This window comes from Chiloscyllium punctatum, chromosome 19 (genome assembly GCF_047496795.1).
Source record: "Chiloscyllium punctatum isolate Juve2018m chromosome 19, sChiPun1.3, whole genome shotgun sequence".
NCBI lineage: Eukaryota > Metazoa > Chordata > Chondrichthyes > Orectolobiformes > Hemiscylliidae > Chiloscyllium > Chiloscyllium punctatum.
Genome location: NC_092757.1, coordinates 60,272,474 through 60,296,843, shown reverse-complemented (window position 1 = coordinate 60,296,843; position 24,370 = coordinate 60,272,474). Strand labels below are relative to the sequence as shown.

Sequence of the window (24,370 nt, the reverse complement as noted above, 5' to 3'; positions counted from 1 at the left end):
ATGCAGCATTTCCAGTTTTTCTGCATGTGATGTAAAATGTTCGAGAAACAAGTGAAGGAAGGTTCATTATAATATTTATTTGAGAGTTCTGAATAACAATTACCATCAACAGTTAACATTTGTCAGTCAGTAGTCAAACTGAGTTTTTATGGTGATTCAACAAACATTGGCCTAGAGAACTGTTACAGCATGAAGAAATTGTGACCACTGTCAGTATGCCAGTCATGATCCTATGTTGAGAGTGTGCTGCTGGAAAAGCACAGCAGGTCAGGCAGCATCCTTTGCTTGTGATGACACATAGAATCCCTATCAGTTTGTAACTTGAGACGTTTGTTTGGTGCCTGAACATGGAGTTCATCCTGACTGGGTGTTGCAGACTGGCATAGTCCAAGGTCCAGCTCTACATGTTGAGGGATGCAATTGGGGCAGCTGCTGCCAAAGCACAGTGGGGAAAGACCACTATCTGAGGTCTTCCTGCTGAAAGTAAATGTGAGCTCAGTTGTTGGACTCACCTAATGCCTCAAATTGAGGACCTGGAACCTGAATACAGGCTGAGGTAACTAGTTGTTGTCAGGAACAACCACTTAACACATGCTCTTACTAACTTAAGTGGCAACAAAATGGCTTCTCAATGCAAATAATATGATAAAATGGCATTTAGGCTGCAAATTGACAAGTCTGCTAAAAGCTGCATAAAAATGGCTTTAGGCTCTGTTACAGCGGCATAATTGACTAACCACAGTCTGCCTCAACAGAGATTAGCAGACAATGCTTCCTTTACTGCATAGCAATAACTAGACTAGATAAGATATTATAGTCATCCTAACTGACCCTCAAGTGCAGGTGCAAAGACTGTGTTAGTGAGATAAGTGTTGGAAAACAAAGTTGGTTCCAGGAAATGTCATTGGATGAGTAGGTGTCAGTTAAGATTATTTTGAAAGTTGATTGGTAATTGTCTGAATGTACTGTATGATTATGGTCTGTACCTTTCTTTAAGAAAAGTATAAAACAGTCTATGTTTTAAGCCATGTGCGCAGATCCTCTGAGGAACACGAAAGTGTTTAATCTCTGTGTTTCTGCACAATCTGTGCCCGGCCGTATGAAAAGTAAAGTGTGAAGTCTTAAAGAAGCAAACCAATTGTGAGTACTTATTGACTGATATGGAACAGAGAGACCCCTCCCCGGGGGCCCAGATCTTCATTTGGTACCATGACTCAGACTCGGCACAGACGGATTGTGGGCAGCGGTGTAAAAGCCTTGAGTCCTCCAATATTGAGTTTAGAGGAATTGGCCAGCCAGACATGAGTATTTTATCCATTTGGTTTTCCTCTCATTCAAGTCGTGGTTGACTCGACCCCCTCGTTACTTATCATCACAGTCCAGCCTGAGAAGATTTGGCCTTGGTAAGAATTCATTCAGAAAAGATTACAGAGCAGTCAGGGACTCCAGGGAGTCGGGGGCTCCTGCTAACAGATTGGGGACCTGCGGATCCAAACAGAGTCAGGGACTCTTAAAAAGAAGAGAGAAGAGGGTTCGGGGACCCCAGGGAGTTGGGGACTCCTACTAATAGGTCAGGGACCTGTGGATCCGAAATAGAGTCGGAGACTCTTAACAAAGAGAGAGAGGAGTCGGGGATCAGATTCAGTCGGATTGGTGTTGTCTAAATCAATTCTCAAGTTGTTCTGTGAAAGACAAAACAAAGAAGTATCACGATATAACAAAACTGTCAGGGTTTTAGAATGTCGAGAATGTTTTGCAAAAATCATTAGTCTTATTGTTCGTTGTCAGGTTGTTGATTAAGTGAAAGTTTTAGATCAAGATTATCTTCTCTGTTGTATCTGTTCAGCTTGGCTTGTCTTGCTTTGCTGGTTTGTCTTGTCTGTCTGCTGTGGTTTTGTTCTGTTTGTTTTGGGTTTGTTCTTTGTTTATGAAATATAGAGGGTGGTTGCTGCCTTTGTTGTGTTAAAAAAAAAGCTGGCCAGTGATACAATTCTTGCACACTTGGTTAAGTAGCGATGTGCCACATCCAGGATTTATGAGGCTAAACTCCCTAACTTTGACTTCTAGAATGTAAGTGGTTCCTTACCCTTAAAGTGTTCATGTGTGTACACAAGAGGGAGAGAGCATGAGACAGACAAACAGGGAATCAGCACTGATTCACTGCAGCTTGCAGAAAGTTTTACCCTTTCAGATTCGGTTTGAAGGCACATTTGCTTATTGGTGATTGAATGCTTGTGTTTTGTTCCCTGGAGCTCGAGATCTGGGACTGTTTTGAATTTGATTTGCATTTTGGAAATTCAACATGATTTCTTTGAAGGTTAAGGATCCATCAGTGATTATGAAATGAAATATTAACCCCAGTTCTTCTTACAGGCCGTGTCTGCCCTATTGTCAATTTCTAACTAATCACTTTTATGCTTACATGAAAGCCAATCTTATTCAATTTCAAATCAGTTTAATACGGAGGAAGACAGCATTATAATCATTTGAAACAAAGTCTTCTCCTTTGATTCTGCACCATCTGACATCAGTATAAACTTGCTCTCAAATTCCCCATTATTTCATGCTACTGCCAAAGGTCATTATCATCCCCCTCACCCCAACGTGTTGTACTAATGAAAGAATTGACTCAAGGAAGTAAAGCAGTAGCACTAAATCTGGGCCTCGGGTGCAGAATCATTCTGTTCCAGGATGACAGCAGGTCTCTGCTCAATTTTAGTCATAATCTAAACCTAACATTGAGGAAAATCACTTCAGACTTTAACATTTGCTCATTGAGTGGAAGAATTGCATGAACCTTGTTTAATTTAGTTAAATTTTGTAAAACTGTAAGTAATAAAGATAGATCCAAAATATCCCAAACCAACAGCATTGTTTTCAGAAAAGGATACTAGCAGATTTAATTTTATTTTAGACTCATTTGTTTCCACTTGATTTTAAGACTGCTATGTCTCATTGGTGATTATGGTGTGCCAGTCGTAGCTTTATTTTATATCAATTCCCCTCCCTCAATAACAATTGAAGTTTCAGTTCAGCATTAGGTTGTGATAAATCATGTAACAAAATTAACATCCTATGGTTAATATCTGTGTCTTTGGATTCAGCCATTATTCATGCTTTAGAAGTCTTTTTGTTACCATGTGACTAGACAAGACCTCTTAAGGCAGCTGCAGTCATTACATGGCCTATGGCATAGTAAATGAGCAATGACTGGTCAGGAACGCTTAAGGAACCTTATCGGGGATTTAAATTAAGGGACTAAAACCAGGTAATTATAATGGATTTCAGAATTGGAAACTGTATACATTTAAATATTGAATAATGAACAAATGAATTTCCAGTTTATATTGATGACTTTTCAAATGTCTTAGTCACTTGTTCAGTTTCTACCTCTGAATTACAGATCATGATTATTTTATTTATTATTTATTAATAATCAATTGTATTAGCCCTGAATCACAAAATCTGAATGAATTGGCAGAATCGCGTGGTTTTATTCCTTTACATGTTGTCAGTGACCTGCCTCAGTGCCTCATGGTTAATTTGAAGCATGGCTGCATTAATTCGTTGCTAACTAGAGAATGGAAAGGTACGTTACTGGCCAGTTGAAGGAATTCTGCCTGTGATTGGGGGATAGAGGTACGTATAGCAGATGGAACTCCCAAAAGCTGGGAGGTGTTCAGAGCTGACTGTGAATGGGTAATGAAAAAAAGAGGGACATGAGAAACAGTGTAAGGTCACTAAGGCTGAGCAATATACAAACAGGGTTAAAGCAACAACGCTGTAAAATAAACAACTTAGATTCTACTCAGAATCCTGAGCCTTTGTCTGGCATACCGACCCTATTTGAGGATGGGGATTTTATTCCTGGGCAATCTCCTGATTGTCCCCCGCACACCACCACCCCCCTCCCCCATCCCATTACAAACCTTTCCTTCTTTTGAAAATGAAGCATTCAGTCTTCATAGCCGATATTATGGGGTTGAGTGGCCTGCGCCATCCTAAACCAGGGCCAATCCCAGCAATTAGAGTAATGTTAATGAAGCATGTCCCTGACCGCAAGAACAAACTGACCCAATTTGATTAGATTCCCTACAGTGTGGAAACAGGCCCTTCGGCCCAACATGTCCACACTGACCCTCCGAAGAGTAATTCACCCAGACCCATTTCCCTGTGACTAATGCACCTAACACTATGGGCAATTTAGCATAGCCAATTCACCTGACCTGCACATCTTTGGACTGTGGGAGGAAACCAGAGCACCCGGAGGAAACCCACACAGACACAGGGAGAAGGTGCAAAGTCCACACAGACAGTCCCTGGAAGCTGGAATCGAACCTAGGACCCTGGTGCTGTGAGGCAGCAGTGCTAACCACTGTGCCACCGCATATCTATCGTAAATAAACTTGATAGCTTGACGCTTTAGCTTGCTGCAGCAGTGATTCCACAAATTAATCACCCTCTGGCTGAAGAAATTCCTACTCATCTTAGGTTTAAACTGTTATTCCTTCACTCTGAGCTTCAATTTGAGCCAATGTGCTCAATATGTCCAAGGGTGATACGGATGTAAATGCAGCAAAATTCTGGGAATAGCCTGAATACGAATGGCTTGTGTTACAAGACTGAAATATGTGGCTATCTTTCTGACGGAAGTGGTATACAATTGAAAAATAATCAGGAAGCTCAATTACCATTGTTTAACCCTCTGCTTTTGCAACATTTTCCTCTTGGTGTCACTGACATGATCCAGACGAACAGTATGAACTAGTCCAGGAATTTCCAGTTGCAAATGAAGTGATGGGTGGTTTTCTATTGGGATGGTCACAACCAGACTGAACCACGATGCAAGTTACATGTAAAACCAATTATATGCAGTGCCCGCGTGATCCCAAACGCCGTGTGCCAACCTTGACAGGGTTGATTGGGACCAGGATACCCACTGGGGCGGAACCTACCTCGGATGCCTGCCCTGCGACCACTGCCGAGCAACTTTTTCCCGAGGGGACCCTGGGAATAGGGACAGGCAGGCCCCAGTATTACATCTTAGAGACTGGGAACAAGACAGCAAAATCCCCCAGGGACAAATGGCTGGCCCTTGCTTTAACTGTGGAAATGTGGCCACTGGGAAGTGATGTGTCTTTAATGTTACCTTGGAGCAAATGTGGGGAATTGACATGCTTGTGTCCTAACAAAAGGAAAATCTGCTAATATACACTGACTCTTCATTGTGCTTTTGGTGTGACCCACGATTAAGGAGCCTTGTGGGAACATAGAGGATCTTTAAGCCCCGTGGGGGCAGCTTTAGAGTAATGCTGTTTTGTTCAATCAATCTGGCAGTTATCAAGATGTTCGGCTCATACTGAGGCAACTGATTTAGTTTCCAAAGTAATGGCAGGTGGATGCAGCTGCCAAGCAGGCAGCCTCACACCCCAAACCTCTGGTCCCATTGGGCCCCCAGCAAAACCCGGATAGAGAGAATATTGGGATAGGTATGCCAGACCTGGGTAAAGTACAGAAATTACAGGGGAAGGCCCCTGCTGAAGAGCACAAACTATGGCTTCAAATAGGGTTCTCCCTCGATACTCAAAATGTGGGTAACCACTGCTGGACAAGTTTGTGTTCCTTCTTTGCTGCTGCCTATTTTAATTATGTGCATTTTTGTATATACTTGGGCAAGGAGGGAATGGTTGATACTCTATTACAATGGACACGCTGCGGCCTCCAACCTCAATGGGAGGGGACCTTCCAGGTTCTTCTCACCACTCCTACTGCTAATAAGGTCACTGGGCACCTCCATCATTGCAAGGTCATCGAACGAGCCCCTTGCAAGGGGGGGAGATAATGAAGATTAAACTTACTCTGTTAAATAGACTCTTCGTCATTGGCATTAGTGCTCAAGAAAGGCCTCTTCCTGTTTACCTGTGTGATCCTGATCAGCCAGAGACTGTGTACCATCTATGCCAAAAAGATGTCTTTGTGTGCCAAGAGACTGATACTTTTGATGCACGGAACGATATCAAGAATGAGTTGCAATGGTCAACTCATCAAGAAGATCGGACAGTTCGCTAACAGTACAAGTCTTAATGGTCTACCCTGTCAAGGTGTTCGATGCCAGTTTGATTTCAGTTGTGCTATGGCCAGCCCTGGCAAGCCTTACTCCTACCTAAAGAGGTCTAAACCTGCATGCCGCAAAACAGAAAAGGGGGAAATGTTAGCTTTCACTAACAATCTGTTTCTTCAATGTCAGAACAAAATATTTGGCCGGGAGGAAGTGGTCTGTTACGCCCTCACATCAGCAAAGGACTCTTTGCCCCCTTTCCCCTTTCCGAATCCCAATGAAGGAGTATGGAATGTTTCTAAGGCACCTACTGGACATAATGTTTCTATTGACTATTACTTATCCCCACCCGCTAGTTGCTTGTGGACTTCCTCTAATAAGTCCGGGGTAGCCTATCCAAATTGTGACAATGGTAAGGGATGGGGGTGCATTTACATGAATGTGAATAAGACTATTCCACGTTTTTTGATCAAATGTACCAACCTCTGAGTCCTTGTGCCTACTGGAGGAGTGTGTCTCTGTAATTGCTGGTATTCAAGCTTTTTGTTGTATGGGTAATGGCACCCACCTTCACAATGTGACCCCCAATGACACCTCCATCTTCCCAGTTGTCGAAGGAAGGAACCAGTCTGGGACAATAACCACATCTCTTACCGAAAGACCCACCTCTTTTTACTGAACAGCATTCACCCTAAGCGGTCAGGCCAACCATACTTTGTAGCCATGGACTACCCATATGTTCAGGGAAGTCACTAAAACAGGCCTGAAGGATATGCTTTCAGAATTACGTCTGTTCTCCCAACAAAACCTACTTGCCAAAGAGGGTGGGGTGTTAACCATAATTAAAAGCAAGTGTATGATGGGGGTTACTGATCTCATTGAGAATATTACCAAGCATGTAGATGACGTCTGCATCTTTGTCAATCAAATGACAGAAGGCACTGGATGGGGAGATTGGGGTTTTGGCTCATGGTACAACTGATTGATAAATCTGGCCATGTATATGCAATTATTTTAATTTGTCTCTTTGCTGCCATTGCTATTATTAAATGTATTATTGCCAAGCTAATGACTTCTTTTGACAACATCGGCTCCCCCCAGAAAATGCTTCTTCTCCGTCCAAATGAAGATGAGGTGTGGTTGCAAATCCCTGCTTCTTCCTCAGAGGAGGAGGAGAAGGTACGGCAATCTCTAACATCCATTCGATTGGACTGATCTAATCTATGCCCTCCTATGGTGTAGTTATAGGATGACCAAAGAGGGGGGATGAAGATCTGGAACCTGAATACAGGCTGAGGTAACTAGTTGTTGGCAGGAACACATGCTCTTACTAACTTAAGTGGCAACAAGATGGCTTCTCAATGCAAATAATATGACAAAATGGCATCTAGGCTGCAAATTGACAATTCTGCTAAACGCTGCATAAAGTGGCTTTAAACTCTGCTACAACGGCATAATTGACTAACCACAGTCTGCCTCAACAGAGATTAGCAGACAATGTTTCCTCTACAGCATAGCAATAACTAGACTAGATAAGACATTACTGGTCATCCTAACTGACCCTCAAGTGCAGGTGCAAAGACTGTCTTAGTGAGATAAGAGTGGCCTAAGTGTTGGAAAACAAAGTTGATTCCAAGAAATATCATTGGACGAGTAGGTGTCAGTTAAGATTATTTTGAAAGTTGATTGGTAATTGTTTGAATGTACTGTACAATTATGGTTTGTACCTTTCTTTAAGAAAAGTATAAAGATGTCTTTGTTTTAAGCCGTGTGCGCAGCTCCTCTGAGGAACACGAAAGTGTTTAATCTCTGTGTTTCTGCACAATCTGTGCCTGGCTGTATGAGAAATAAAGTGTGAAGTCTTATAGAACCAGACCAATTGTGAGTACTTATTGACTGACCATGGAACAGAGAGACACTCCCACCCCGGGGGTCCAGATCTTCAAAATATATGTAAATATTAATATTATTATATGTGCAAGAGAGGTCTTTAGTTTATTGGATAGAGTCAAAGTCCAATGTTTTGTTTATTTATATGATATGCAGTAGTATAGACCCAAACTGCTTTTGTGACCATGTGTATATACAAGATTTTTTTTTGTGAATATAGTATATTTTTGAAATAAAAAATAATATATTTGCTGGTGCCTGCAGTCAGTGACATCCTATGGTATTGGAAAAGGCTGCAATGTGTAGACACTGATGCTTGCTTTGCAAGCTCATCCCCAGGAAGTGAGAATGAAAGAAAGTATTCTCTTTCCATTGAGAGCCTCCGTGACCTCCATTATACAACAGCTTATTGCAAATCATGAGACATTTCTTATACCTCTAGCACCTTTTCTATTATTTTCACATTGTTGAACGGATTTTGGTGTGCTGTAATTTGAGTTGTATAAATAAATCTGTGTAACTGAATAGAATTGAGTGGTGTCCATCTGGGACATTGCACATGATGGGAATCTCAAAAGTCCCATATCTGTGAATGTGATGTGTTTCCATTCCTGACATTAGCTATTCTATGTATTCTTTGAGAGAGATTATCAATTTAATGTCATCAATAAAGAACACACTGTTTTAATGATTCGGTTTTAGAAGCAGTTAATCCTTGTTTGTATTCCAGTCCCATAGAAAATTGCATTCAAACTATCAGCAAAAATTTAAGTAGATTTTATTGTAATTAGAATCATTTTAATCATTTTTAAACAGAATGAAATACAGTTTTGTAAATAGGTATGTAGCTCTTTACATTTTTGCATATTATTGTATATTTCAATCCAGATTCTTATTCCTTGCCTTTATGGTGACAAAAATAAACAGTCACAAAGTAACAGTGCATTTTGAATGTGTTAAAACTTTTGACAACTGTTATAAATGTTGTAAAGAAACTGTAACTTCTCAGAATATATCAGAAGACATGCAACACCAGGTTTTAGTCCAACAAGCTCATTTGAAATCACAAGCTTTCGGAACGCTGCTCCTTCTTCAGGTGAAGAGTTCTTGGACTAAAACTAGGTGTTGTGGTTGTCTACCCCAGTGCAACACCGGCATCTCCGCATCTCAGAATATGGATCGAGATTGGTTGAAGCTTGAGGGTGACCTTAGGCGTATTTGTTTGTGAGGATTTCTAGACTTTTAAGTTATATAGTTACAGCCAGGTAACAGTTCACAAGTTTAGCTTCACTTTACTGTAAATCTGGCATTACACAGAAACTCAGCTCCCAAAAAGTGAATATAGATCAATCCCAATCCACAAGAAACACCTATCCCAAGCTGAAGGATCACCAGGAGTGTGTCAGCTTTAATCTACTTGTGTAAGTATGCCCGCCTACACACATCAGTAGGTTTGATGAGAATCTCAGAAGACCGGCACAAACTGCAGAAGCCTTTCCAAACTATTGTCAATGTATTCAAGTTAACCCATTGACAGCTATTATACCAGAAGCCTCCTTTACTACTTTGTGCACAGTTGAGACGTGACCTATCCTGGTCTCGGTCAAGTGTTGAAAACTTCATGTTGTCATGTACAAGACTGCTCGAAGTTGATACCATTGAATTGCCCGCATTTCCTATGTATGCGCCTAGATGCAGCCTGTAACCACTTGCTTCATTCCCTATAGAGAATAGATCGTATTCAGCAAAACGGTGCTGGTTGTGCTTGCCTACCAGCAGGAATTTTACTTTGTAGGTTCCCTGACTTGTGATGTCATGTATATATTCATTTCCTAACCAGTGATCCTGAAGGACGTTGCCAAAACCATACTTGTAAGCTGTCCAGTATTCTGTCCAGGTAATTTTAGAAGGATAATTATTCTTTTGAATCACAGTCCATCCACCACCGTCTGTCCTCATGTTGCAATATACAACAATTGGAATGGAACCGGTGGGTTGGATAACGTAAACTCCACTTTTACCCCTGACTTTGCTGCAATCCGTGGGATAACCTGCAATATGGAAGATTGTTTTATTGATTTAATCATGAGATGAGAGTTGAAGAAAACTAGCATATAGAAGGTCAGGGCAAAGGGAAGTGGATGAAAGCAGGAAGAGATGAGTAAAGAGGATGAGAGATGGAGATAAAAGAAGGAAGCTATCAAGAGAGAAAAGGACAAAATATGGATGGGATAAAGGAAAGGGACAGAAGGAATGGGTGAAGTAAGTTGCTGGGAGTCATGAAGAAAGCGACTCAAGGGGAGAGGTAAGAAAGAGAGCAGGGGAATGAATACAAGTGTGAAGCTGGAGATGACAGGCAGAATGTAGGAAGGAGAAAAAAAGGCAAAGCAGGACAGAAGATAAGAACCAAATGTGGAGGAGGTATGTCTAAAAGGAGGAAGATGAGGCAGGCAGCTGTAGGGAGGGGAATTCCAGATCTTGGCACTGTTAAAACAAAGGCTGCCCAAGAGACCAAATCAAGGGGAACATTGATGCAAATTTTAAAATCAAAACTTGGTGCATGTTAAGACAGGGCAAGTAGAGTTTTGGATAACCTCCAGTTTATGGTGGATACAGCAGTAAGGAGTGCATTACAACCATCAAATCTAGGGTAATAAAGACACGAATAAGGGTTTCAGCAGCAGAGCAGTGGAGACAGGGATCAAATCAGGCGATGTTACTGACACAATCTAGGAATATAGGATTACAATTTCATATAAAAGTCAGATGTGACATTAATGTGTCAAACACACTGACTTCAGCTTTGATTGGTGCCAGGGAAAGAGCTTAAGTCTATTGTGTATTAAACTTTTAACAGAGCTTATTACAAGGTCCCTAAAAAAAAATATTGACCGCAAAGACAAAGCAGAATAATAACCTGATACGGGTTTTTTCCCGAAACTTCTTGTGATTCTTTCTTGTACATCTAACATATGCATGTTCCCGATTTCTTCTTCACAGTTTGCAGCACTCAGTGCTAAAAAAATGACTGCAGTCAAGACAGAACCTAAGGTTCATAAAACAAACAGCAGTAAAAATTGAGACAGTTGCAAAATCAAAATTAAGACACAAAGTGTAAGAATCAGGAGAGAGTCAAGGGGGTGACAATGCAAACTTTTATGAGAGGCAAAACACAAGAAACAGGAAAGGATGCCAAGAGGGCAAAGGTTAGAGTGAGAAAGTCTAGAGAGAGCATGGGAGTGAGACAAGCATTACAGGAGTCACAAAGAATATGAATGTGTAACAGGCCAAGAGGGTAAGACACTCCTCAAGGGTCAGAAAGAAAGCCAGACAGTATGTACTAGGGAGAGTATGAGGTGAATTTTCACCTCCTGTAGGTATGAGTCTAGTGAGATAAATATTTTTGAAATTGCAAACAAGACCCTTCTCATCTGCCCCTTTTCAACTTTAATGGAAGATAGTAAAGGTGCAGCTAACTAACTTGCTTCTGAAGGCAGGTCGGCTATTTAATTATTATAATAAGGGCATGAGCATTATATTTAACTTTACTAACACATTTAACTACCCATGTTTCTCAGAATCCCAACAGTTCATAGGAGGGAAAGACAGCTCTAGGGGAATGCCTTTTCAGCACTGGCTTATGGCCCAGGAGGAGTGCTCCACATTGGCCTGCAATATTTTTGTATCTAGAACAAACTCCACTCACCCCAATAGGGCTTCCAAAACCTGTCTGCAGGTTTGGATGTCAGACTCATTTAGATTGGAGATTGACTCCCCTAAAGGTCTCTTGAGCAGCTATAGGCTACATTCCCCCAACTGTGGCTTGCTCTGTAGGGTTTCTGTATTAGAACATTTATCTTAAGACTGAGTGAGACATATTCTGGGTTGACAAGTGAGTGAAAGTAAAAACAATGACTGCAGATGCTGAAAACCAAATACTGGATTAGTGGTACTGGAAGAGCACAGCAGTTCAGGCAGCATCCAACGAGCAGCAAAGTCGACGTTTCAGGCAAAAGCCCTTCATCAGGAGTAAAGGCAGTGAGCCTGAAGCGTGGAGAGATAAACTGGAGGAGGGTGGGGGTGGGGAGAGAGTAGCATAGAGTACAATGGGTGAGTGGGGGAGGAGATGAAGGTGATAGGTCAAGGAGGAGAGGGTGGAGTGGATAGGTGGAAAAGAAGATAGGCAGGTCGGACAAGTCCGGACAAGTCAAGGAGACAGTGCTGAGCTGGAAGTTTGAAACTAGGATGAGGTGGGGGAAGGGGAAATGAGGAAGCTGTTGAAGTCCACATTGATGTTCCGAGGCGGAAGATGAGGCGTTCTTCCTCCAGGCGTCTGGTGGTGAGGGAGCAGCAGTGAAGGAGGCCCAGGACCTCCATGTCCTTGGCAGAGTGGGAGGGGGAATTGAAATGTTGGGCCACAGGGCGGTTTGGTTGATTGGTGCGGGTGTCTCGGAGATGTTCCCTAAAGCGCTCTGCTAGGAGGCGCCCAGTCTCCCCAATGTAGAGGAGACCACATCGGGAGCAACGGATACAATAAATGATATTAGTGGATGTGCAGGTAAAACTTTGATGGATGTGGAAGGGTCCTTTAGGGCCTTGGATAGAGGTGAGGGAGGAGGTGTGGGCACAGGTTTTACAGTTCCTGCGGTGGCAGGGGAAAGTGCCAGAATGGGAGGGTGGGTCGTAGGGGGGTGTGGACCTGACCAGGTAGTCACGGAGGGAACGGTCTTTGCGGAAGGCGGAAAGGGGGTGGGGAGGGAAATATATCCCTGGTGGTGGGGTCTTTTTGGAGGTGGCGGAAATGTCGGAGGATGATTTGGTTTATGCGAAGGTTTGTAGGGTGGAAGGTGAGCACCAGGGGCGTTCTGTCCTTGTTACGGTTGGAGGGGTGGGTCTGAGGGCGGAGGTGCGGGATGTGGACAAGATGCGTTGGAGGGCATCTTTAACCATGTGGGAAGGGAAATTGCGGTCTCTAAAGAAGGAGGCTATCTGGTGTGTTCTGTGGTGGAACTGGTCCTCCTGGGAGCAGATACGGCGGAGGTGGAGAAATTGGGAATACAGGATGGCATTTTTGCAAGAGATAGGGTGGGAAGAGGTGTAATTCCAGGTCGCTATGGGAGTCGGTGGGTTTGTAAAAAATGTCAGTGTCAAGTCGGTCGTCACTAATGAAGATGGAGAGGTCCAGGAAGGGGAGCGAGGTGTCAGAGATTAGATTACTTACAGTGTAGAAACAGGCCCTCCGGCCCAACAAGTCCACACCGCCCCGCCGAAGCGTAACCCACCCATACCCCTACATCTACATCTACCCCTTAACCAACACTACGGGCAATTTAGCTTGGCCAATTCACCTAACCTGCACATCTTTGGACTGTGGGAGGAAACCGGAGCACCCGGAGGAAACCCACGCAGACACGGGGAGAACGTGCAAACTCCACACAGTCAGTCGCCTGAGGCGGGAATTGAACCCGGGTCTCCGGCGCTGCGAGGCAGCAGTGCTAACCACTGTGCCACCGTGCCGCCCAGATGGTCCAGATAAATTTAAGGTCAGGGTGGAATGTGTTGGTGAAGTTGATGAATTGCTCAACCTCCTCGCGGGAGCACGAGGTGGCGCCAATGCAGTCTCAATGTAGCGGAGGAAGAGGTGGGGAGTGGTGCCGGTGTAATTATGGAAGATCAACTGTTCTACATAGCCAATAGAGAGACAGGCATAGCTGGGGCCCATATGACGTCCCCAACAGTACCCTTCCACTGACACTCATTCGTTTGGCCGAACTGGTCCTCACCCTTAAAAATTTCACCTTTGAATCCTCCCACTTCCTCCAGACCAAAGGCGTAGCCATGGGCACACGTATGGGCCCCAGCTATGCCTGTCTCTTTGTTGGCTGTGTAGAACAGTTCATACTAGCCCATCAATCAGACTGATTTGCCAACTTAAAATCCTTTCAAAAGAATATTCACGTAGTCATGTCTGGTGTAACCTGGATTCCCAGTTAAAAGAATCTGCATCCATCAATTAGGGTCCTGTTGTTTTCTGTCCTTGCTTATTGGTAGATGAGTAAATATTATACAACAGGCTCAAGTTTTTGACACTTTAAGTATTTGCCACATATGAATAAGTTCATTAAATTCAACAGCTGAGTTGGTATCAGAACATTCAGCTCAAAGAGTTTCCAAAGTGACACGGTTATGTGAAGCAAGCGGCAACAATTTGGTAAGTGGAGCAGAATATAGGAAAAATGACAAGTAAGAAGAATGGGAGATGAAAATTTTATTTAAATAGACAATTATCACAGAATGCTGCAGTGCTAAGTGATCTGGATGACTATGTATTTGTAACATAAGTTATTTATGCAGGTTCAGTAAATAATTAGGAAACTAAATTAATGTTGCCCTTCATTCCAAATGGGGTGAAATATAGAAGTGGAATATGATGGTCATGATTGTAAGACAGCACCTAGAGTACTTTTTATGAAAGTATTTTTTATGGTTTTTTTTATGAAAGAACTCATTTGCATTTCAGATTCTGAGGAAGCTTGATAGAATTGATGCTGAAAAGATATATCCTCTGTTGGTCAAATCTAGAACTGGACGGCCTAATTTAAAAGTTGCTTATTGTTCCTTTAAAGCAGAAATGTTGAGGAATTTCTTCTCAGGATGTTGTGAATCCTAGAAGTTTCTATCTGGATAGCTCTGAGGGATGAATTATTGAATATATTCAGTATATATGCTGAGTTGGACAGAATTGTAAATTACAAAGGAGTCTAAAGCTAAGGGGTGCACATAGGAGAGTGAATTTGAGATTATGTTCATATTTATTGGTACAATAGTTTGAAGAGACCCTAACAGCTACTCCTATTTTTGTTGCGATCCTAGGCTACCCTGTAAACTCCACCCCAACCCCCACCCCACAATCTGCCTAATTGTGATCTCCCCCAAGACCGTCTAGCTCCCCTGATCTTTCCATCTCTCTGTGATCTCTTCTGCCTATGATCCCCGTGTACATCCAATGATCTCTTCCCCAACATTGCCTTACCCCACAACCACCTTCGACCTTGTTCTATCTCCATTCCCTTCAATCTCTACCTACATACTACTGATACACTTACCTGTTTGGCTGCTGAATTCCTTTTTCCAGTCAATCAGGCTGCTGTGACAAAATCTGAAGAAACAAATTAAAACAGCACCCGGAGCCAAACTTTCATGGCTTTTCAGAAACCTGCTCTTCCAGGTTTCCGAAACATAACTCCTCTCACAGATTCAAACTTGTGCCTGGGTGCAAAAAGCCCTAAATGTGAAAGTGAAGGAAATACTGTATATCTGAAAGAGAGAAAGCAAGGCAGGCAGAAAGAATGGAATAAGAAAGGAGCAATAAGCAAAGCAATGAAGGTAGACATAAGGCAACCTGAGAGAATTCAGTTTAAATAATAGGTTCATAGAATTACATGTTAAATTTCACACATTGTTTAGCCAATGTTTTTAACTTAAACAATCTTTACATTCTAAACACAAATGAATAGAAGAACTTTCTTTGGTCGTAGGCAGTTTCATTCTGTGATACAGTGATAGCAATTTCCCAGTTCACATCTTTTTACAGTTGTGAGATTGAAATACCAGTACGATGTCCTTTACTTTTACACTGCTTCCTTCTCTTTCTGCTCTTGTGAAAATGTATCACTCACAGGTGCCTTTCAAGCTTATCATCTAGCTCAACTGGTCATCTTATCCGAGCCTGGAGGAAGGGGTCTAACAGGTCAGTTAGTGTGGAAACCTAAGTCCTTTCCATTTCCATCCTTGATGACATTTGAACTTACCAGTTGGATCACATGTGCAGGGGCAACTGATTGTGACATTAATAATGTTAGTAACATTTAGTTCCATTTACAGCTCCACTTGCCAGCTACGTCTCCTGCTTGTTGTTGTTCTTCAAAATGGTTACATTCAGCGATGTTGGGATGATTATCGACTGATGACACGTACAATCAAATAGACTGAGGTACCAATTAAAAATCAACTGACATGGAAGAAATGACCCTTTGAGTTAAGTACTGAGGAGCACTCAATCTGCAGAGATGAACCCTACAAAAACCAGAATTTTGGGAGAAGAGAAAGCTGGAAACAAATAAATTCTGTTTTGAGCTTTTTTTTTTGTTTTGCAGAAAGCATTGAAATTTGGACTCACCTGCTTTGGTCGCCATCCTGGCTCAAACTGTGCAGAGTAAACTCAGCAATGCAACCTCTACATTTATACTGATTGAAATCAATGTATTTACATAGACACGCCTACACAGGAGTTTCAGCAGCCCTGGTTAGTGCTCATGCTTGAGATTCTTGGTAATTTGATATTGGTGCCAAGACAGAACTGACTAAACATTTTATTTTTAGAATTCCTCTTCACTGCTTAAGCTCTGCAATGATGATCGCTACCAATGAGGGCATAAGAGAGATGATTAGGAATGAGTAAAACGAATTGATGGAAGCCAGAGTATGACCGTGAACAAAGAAATGGTTACCTTCCAATAGGCAAGGGTTAAAGAGATGAGGGCAGGGATAAATTGCATATGTGTAAATGCGCAGAGTATAGTGAGCAAAATTAGAGAACTGGAAGCAGGAATTGTTCTTGGGAAATATGACATAGAAACATAGCTAAAGCCAGAACAGGGCTGGATACTTAATATCCTGGATTATAGTAGTTATAGTAGAAACAGGGTGAGTAAAAGGGAAGGAGTTGGTCAAAGGTAATATCATTGTCCTTGACCGAGATGCAGTTTCTGAATTGAATATGGTTGAAGCTGAGGAACAGGTAGGAGGCGGTGACCTTGTTGAGTATTTATTACAGACCTCCAAATAATAGGGAAGAAGTAGAAACGAGCATTCGTTGGCAGATTATGGAAACCCGCAGGACAAGCAGGGTTGTGAAAGTTGGAAATTTTAATTTACCTAGGGTAGATTGGGAGAAAGGTAGAGAGTGGGATACAGAAGGGAAGGAATTCCTGCATTTTGTGCATAAGAACTATCGGGAACAGTAAATTTCCAGTCCCATCAGGGAGGAAGCTACACTGAATCTGTTCCTAGGAAATGAGGCAGGCCAAGCGGAGAATGTCAGAGTGGGGGAGCACTTGGAAATAAACCATATAATAAGATTCAATATGAAACTGGAAAGGTTAAAGATCAACCAAGGATTAAGATCCCAAGCTGGAAAAGGGCAAATCTTAGGGTTCTAAAAGTTGAATTGGAGCTGGTTGATTGTAAACACAATTTGATGGATGAAATAGTGTTTGAAAAATGGGAGACTTTCAAAAGAAAGATGAATAAGGTACAACCCACGTACATACTCATGAGAAATAAATACCGGGTATCCAAAGGTATATGACTAAGTATGTTGATGAGAAAATAATGAAAAAAAAAGGAAACATTTGATCCAAATCGGAATAATAATTGCAATAAAAATCAGGAAGAGTATCTTAAATGCAGGAGAAAGGCTAAGACTGGAATAAGGAAGGCTAAGGGGAAGCATGAGGAAACGATGGAAGGCAGCGCTAAAACAAATAGTAAAATGTTCTTTACATGTATTAATAGTAAAAAAAATTAGTGAAGGATAGAGTGGGGCACATCAGGAACAAGCAGGTAAACTGTTCACTGAAGCAAAGGGTATGGTAGAGGTACTAAATAAGTATTTTGTTTCTGCCTTTACAAATTAGAAAATGGTGACAATGGCCCAGTTGAAAATGTGAGTATTGAGCAACTGAGTGGTATAGTGATAAAGAAAAAGTGCTAAAAAGGCTAACACCATTCTAGTTAGTGATGTAACTACATCTAGATGCAACTAGATTGCTGACAGAGTTTAGGAAGTAAATTGCAGAGCCTTGACAGAAATGTTCTAAGCCTCTCTGAACACAGTTTTATTCATAGACAACTGCAAGATTGTAAATGTGGCACCATTGTTTAAGAAAGGGACAAAGGATAACCCAGGAAACGACAGACCAGTCAGCTTGACATCAATAGTGGGAGTGCTGATGGAGGTCATAATATGGGATAAGGCAAATATGCGCTTAGAGAAAAAAATAAGTTAATACTGGACAGTTTACAGTGCTTTGTCAAGGACAGGTCATGTCTGAAAAATGTAATTGAGGTCTTTAATGAGGTAACACAGGCAGTGGATGAGGATAGTACTGTGGATATTGTTTATTTGGACGTTCAGAAAGCATTTGATATGATGTCACAAAGCAGAGGTTGGTTTGCAAATTAGAAATGTTTGGGATTGGTGAGTCGTTGGCAACATGGGTTAGAAGTTGGGTGAAAGATAGGGAGCATAGAACAGTATTGATGGGCTAGAGACAGGTTGAAAATGTTGTTCCCAGGAATCGGTGATGGGGCCTTACTTTTTCTGACTTACAAGAATTATTTGCAGGTGTATATTGAGGGCAAAATCTCTAAATTTGAAGATTATACCAAGCTACAGAGAACAGTGAATTATGAGGATGATGCTGAGCGACTTCAGAGGGACACTGGCAAGTTGGCTAAATGGGCAAACACCTGGCAAATGAATTTCAATGCAGAGAAATGTAAAATGTTACACAAAAAAGAAGAAATGTAGAGACACAATACAGGCATAGATGGTACAACTTGGAGGGGAGTATAAGAACAGAGGGACCAAGTACATAATTCTTGGTGACCAGGCAAGTTGAAACAGTTGATAAAAAAGCTAATGGGATCCTTGGGTTGAGAATAGAAGCATGGAGAATAAAAGCAAACACTGTGGTTTGTCTTCTTTGTCTTACTCTATATGAAAATGCTGTGAAAAGTAAATAACTGTAATCTCATTAGCTCAAAATTAACTCTTAATCCATCTACTGATAACTATATTACTACATGGCAATATTGGGATCTATACTCCTTGAAGATAATGTGGAAAATGCTAGTTTTGCTGCTCAATGCTAAAAGAGAATAACTTACACTGAGGGAAATATTTGTGTAGAAATGGTGCTATGCAGGCAATGTCATACAGTCACAGAGCTGTACAGTATGGAAGCCGACCCTTCAGTCCAACTCGTCCATGCAAATTGGATATCCTAAATTAATCTAGTGCCATTTGCCAGCATTTAGCCCATACCCCTCTAAATCTTCCCTATTCATATACCCATCCAGATGCCTTTTAAATATTGTAATTGTACCAGCCTCCATCACTTCCTTTGGCAGCTCATTCCATACACCAGCACCTTTGTGTGGAAACGCTGCCCCTTAGTTCCCTTTTAAATCTTTTCCCTCTCAGCTTAAATCTATCTCCTCTAGTTTTGGGATCCCCAAACTTGGGGAAAAGCCCTTGACTATTTACCCTATCCATGTCCCTCGTGATTTTTCAAACTTATAAGGTCACCACTCAGCTCCCAACGCTCCAGGGAAAACAACCCCAGCCTATTCAGCCTCTGCCTATATTTCAAGCCTTCCAAACCTGGCAACATCCTTGTAAATCTTTTCTGAACCCTTTCAAGTTTCATAACATCCTTCCTATCGCAGGGAGACCAGAATTGAATACAGTATTCCAACGGTGGTCTAACCAATGTCCCGTACAGCCTCAACATTCCCTCCCAATCCCTATACTCAATGCTCTGACCAATAAAGGGAAGCATACTAAATGTCTTCATCACTATCCTGTCCACTTTCAAGGAACAATGAACCTGTACCCCAAAGTCTCTTTGTTCAGCAACACTCCCCAGGACGTTACCATTATGTGTGTAAGTCCTGCCCTGATTTGCCTTTCCAAAATGCAGCATCTCACATTTATCTAAATTAAACCTTCTTCACTGTTGATTACATCTCCAATTTTGGTGTCATCTGCAAACTTACTAACCATACCTCCTATATTCACATCCAGTTCACTGTCAGTTAACCAGGGCCAGGCAGTGGTGGCCCCTTGCCCAGACAACTCATGTGGCATTCATCAAAGAAGTCAATGAGAAAGCCAAGTGATTGGAGATGGCAACAATGTCTGTGATGGTGCTGAATGCCCATGATCATACTGAGCAGCAGAGCAGTCTCAAAGGGCCAAATGATCTACTCCCATTCCTAATTTCTATGTTTCTGTACCTGGGAATTGACAAAAGTCTGCTAAGTGATGCTAGAAAACCTTTCGTATTGAAATCTGGGAGATTGTTTATACTGGCAATAGAGAAATTACATTTGTGTTCATGTCACCATCATAAATCATAAAGTTAATAATAGGGTGGGACACCTTTCAGGGACATCTCTCAATTTAATCAACCATGAAGTTAATTTTCATCACATATTCGACATGTCACTGATATAGATTGTTTGCCGTAAATTATTTGGTAAAAGCACATTCCACTTACTGGAAAGATAATTATTTTGTGGTTTTCTGATCTGTCAAGAAAGAAGTTCCTATATAATTCACTTGCCTTCAGGCAAAGAGGTTTGCATACTGGTTTGAATTTCCTTCTAGTGTCATTTCAGGGAAATAGTATACAAATCTATTGGCCTATGCATTACAGTAATAAGAAAAAAGTAGCATATTTCCTGTCCCAATTTTGCCCCTGAAAGATAATTAGAAATTGCTGGAGAAACTCAGCAAGTCAGGCAGAACCTATGTTGAGAGAAACAGCATTATGTCCAACATGACTCGAGGGGTGACCTTACAGAGGTTTATAGAATCATGATTGGGCAAGGATAGTGCTAATGGCAGGTGTCTTTTCTCTAAGGTGGGGGTGTTCAAGACTAGGAGGCATATTTTTAAGGTCAGAGGAGCAAGATTTAAAAAGGACACAAAGAGCATTTTATTTTCCCCCACACAGAAGGTAGCCCATGTGTGGAGTGAACTTCCAGAGGAAGTGGTGGATGTGGGTATAGTTACAACGTTTAAAAGACATTTGGATAAGTACATGATTAGGAAAAGGTTTGGAAGGATATGGGCCAGGAGCAGAGCAGGTGTGTGGGACCAGTTTAGTTTGGCATGGACTGGTTGGACCATGCTGTATGACTCTACAAATCCTCTTCAGAAAGGTCTAGTTCCAGGGTTCTGACTGAGCCTTGATTTCAGACCCCTTCTCCCAAATAGACAAAATATGGTAAGTTATTATCTGACTATAGTTAAACAACCCAGTCAAGAATTTCAGTGATTTCAACAGCTACCACTACATAGAAAACTCTCAAAACGTAGACTGTGCAGGTAAGCAACTAGAGGACAGTGCTGTACAACGCTGATGTCCAACTCAGTTACAATGCCAAAATATTCAACATCCTTTTCTCTGGCCAGTGCTGGAAGAAATACTCCATGGTGACAGTGACCTGTTGTCAGAAGATCCTTAAGAACTTTAACCACTACACTTCTATCCCAACACCTTGTATGTAGTCATTTTGGTCCTGAAGCCAAGATATAGCTTTCATGTGACTTTGTAGCCAATCTTCCCTCGTATTGCTGAGCTCACAATCCAGAGAATATTTACACACCCAATCAACTATGATCATTTTGATCAATTGCTGAAGTTGGTTCACTAGTAGGAACCTCCACAGCTACAGGAAAAGAATAATTGCTATGCTGGTCCAAGCAGAGTGAGATATTGCTTTAGAACTTAATGTTGCTCAAGATACAGACTGGAGTAACCATATAAATACAGCGGCCACAGGAGCAGGTCATAAGTTAAGAATACTGCAGTGAGTAACTTATCTTCTGATTCCCCAAAAAAGGCAGAAAAAAACATTGACTATCTAGATAGCTTGTGTCCCAGCAGGAATTTTTAGAATAAAAATAATGTACTGCAGATGCTAGAGATCAGGAATAACAATAGAAAGTGCTCAGGAAATTCAGACAGCCTTACAGTATCTGTGGAGGGCGAAACAAAGTTAATATTTCATGTCTGATATAATTTTCAAGGGTCTTTTTGGACTCAAAACATTAACTCTGTCTGTCTTTCTCCTTAGATGGTGATTTCTCCAAATCTGCTGAGTTTCTCCAGCATTTTCTGTTTTCATTTCAGATCTGCAGCATTGCAGCATTTTGCTTTTACTTAAGCCAGTCCTCTTCCAAGTATTCTAGCCTTGACAGTTCTGCTCTTCTTTCCAATGAGATTTCTATTTGAACATTTCAGTTTGTTCAACCTCATTGCTTTCTGTTTTGTTACTACTATTTGAGAAGGTGTGCACCATGGGCTGGTGTTGGAATCAGGACTGGCAGCAAGGCAGTGGGGTCAGATGCAGAGTTGGGGAAGGGAGATTGTGTCCAGTGGAAAGGAGGAGTGGGTGCAGATTGAGATATGGATATCATGGTCCTGGGGGCCTTTGGCTCCTGGGGTGTGGGCTGTTGGGTTCCATGCAGGCTGTGACCTATGTTAGGGCCAATGTTACTACCAAATTGCCACATTCATACCATGCCTTGCAAGTGAAAGTTTTATATTGAAGTTTTGAATGAGCTCAATTAAATACATTCAAAACAAATATTTTTAATATTATTCCTTTTCATATTTTCTGAGGAGCAGTACAGGAAACTGGTGCTAGACCCTTCCTCAAAACCACTGTTGCACTGCCGAAATATAAACTGTCACAAAATCATCCATCCTGGAATTGAAATGGCTTGAATTAAAATTAAAAACACCAGTCACCCGGAAACTGGCTTCAACTTTTCCAGAAACCAAGAGGCGAACCAAATTGTGAAGCATGAGATAAGCATGAATTGAGCTGTTTAATTATGGTCTGTTATTTCAGCAAGACTTAGAGCCAGATGATGAATGAGCAGCGACGCTATGCCATCTGTTGATCTATGTTTAATAAAAATTGAAAAACCCAATGAATCATTTCCTTCAGCGATGTGGGCTTTTTAAAAGGTGTCAATTGGTTTCTTTGTACAGTTCAGTCCTGAAGAGTACAGTGAAAAGCTTACATAGTCACCATTCTCCAGCACCATCTTGGTCGCAAAACCAACATTAAAAAAAAGGAAAAAATAAAACAGAACTGAAATGAAAGAAAACAGTCCACATCTTCAAGTTCCATCACAAAAAGGGTGTATGGAATATTCAACCAGCCTATAAGTTTCATATCGATCACTGGGTGGAGTCGCATTCTACTGCTGCTGCCACGTACTCCGATCACTGAGAGGAGCTTTGCCGCCACCACTACTGACCCTGATCGCTGAAGTAGTTGTGACCTTGCTGCCGCTTCCATTGCTGCCTCAGATCGCCAAGAGGCTGCCGCCATTCCGTGCACGGCCTGCTCTCGTTGCTGTGCCGATGCCAATGACCCTGCCACAAAAGGCTTCAAATAAAAGAAACAGAAAAAGAAAGAAACAGAAAAAGAGCAAAAGAACAAAAAAAAGCAGATAGGAGTAGACGAATCCCAGGCACAGGAGCCCCAAGGAGCCCTGCTATTCTGCTTCCATCTTGGTAGCTGTAGGAGAATATCCAGCACTGGTTGGCAACAACAACAGCCAGTGTTGCTTCTGTATTTTTTACATTAGATTCCCCACAGTGCGGAAACAGGCCCTTCAGCTCAACCTTCGACCCTCCGAAGAATAACCCACCCAGATCCATTTCCCTCTGACTAATGCACCTAACACTATGGGCAATTTAGCATGGCCAATTCACCTGACCTACACACCTTTGGACTGTGGGAGGAAACCGGAGCACCCAGAGGAAACCTACACAAACACAGGGAAAATGTGCAAACTTCACACAGACAGTCACCTGAGGCTGGAATCGAACCTGGGTCTCTGGTGCTGTGAGGCAGCAGTGCTAACCACTGAGCCACCATGCTGACCATGCAGTTATACAATGTGTAGAAAACAGTTCAGAGATCTGACCACTACGATTGTGAATGTTAACAATTTGGCCTGAATTCATGGCTAAGTGAGAGGTACATTGAGTTCTTTGGAGGCATTTCCACTGGGAGACCTAATCAGATTTCTCACTGTTCCTTACCAAATATGCCTCATTATCTACCTACCTCACCCATGGTGTCTTCATGCCCAATTCTATCCCCATCTTGCCACATGCTGTACCTGGAACAACTTGCAGAGATCAGCTTAAAGACCAGCATCCCTGTGCCACCTTTAAAATGCAGCGATGTAACTCGGCAAGCACTGAGATTTCGAAGCTGCCCTGCTTGGTCAAGGACGTTTACAACAATGTCTGAGAAGGGGGAGATAGTACCTTTTCCCCAGAGGATGAACAGAGTAGGCCATGACACGAGAGCATGGCAGCCTGAAGTTGCCACCTGGGTCACTGCCATCCCCACAGTGCAGAGGAATGGCTAGCAATGTCAGTGACATTTTCTGCTGTGCTAGGGGAGGAGCTACACTTTTCTCTCCAGTACAGCAGACTCACCCCAGTCTCTGCCACTGCACCCAATTCTCACCAAGGCTACCACTCTCACTGTTCCCTGCAACATCTTCCTGTGGTCACTCTCAACACTGCTCCTCCA

At 42.0% G+C, this 24,370-nt stretch overlaps 1 protein-coding gene and 1 long non-coding RNA gene across 2 annotated transcripts; one reads left to right on the top strand and one right to left on the bottom strand.

Annotated features, from left to right (window-relative positions):
* Window positions 1–923: 923 nt before the first annotated feature.
* LOC140491392 (uncharacterized) lies at window positions 924–22,742 on the top strand. Its single transcript, XR_011963304.1, has 3 exons — window positions 924–1,403; window positions 15,833–16,253; window positions 22,435–22,742. It is a non-coding gene; the product is annotated as an uncharacterized lncRNA (long non-coding RNA).
* LOC140491391 (fibrinogen-like protein 1-like protein) lies at window positions 8,711–16,204 on the bottom strand. The gene is made up of 3 exons (XM_072589500.1): window positions 16,128–16,204; window positions 10,866–10,994; window positions 8,711–9,999 (listed from the first exon to the last, which is right to left on the bottom strand). The coding sequence occupies exons 1-3, from the start codon at window positions 16,141–16,143 to the stop codon at window positions 9,362–9,364; spliced, it is 783 nt and encodes a 260-aa protein (XP_072445601.1). The 5' UTR covers window positions 16,144–16,204; the 3' UTR covers window positions 8,711–9,361.
* Window positions 22,743–24,370: the final 1,628 nt, after the last annotated feature.

Coding starts and splice junctions, on each gene's coding strand:
- LOC140491391 (XM_072589500.1), bottom strand. Junction 10,000..10,865: donor CGGGAAAAAACCCGTATCAG/GTTATTATTCTG, acceptor TCCATATTGCAG/GTTATCCCACGGATTGCAGC.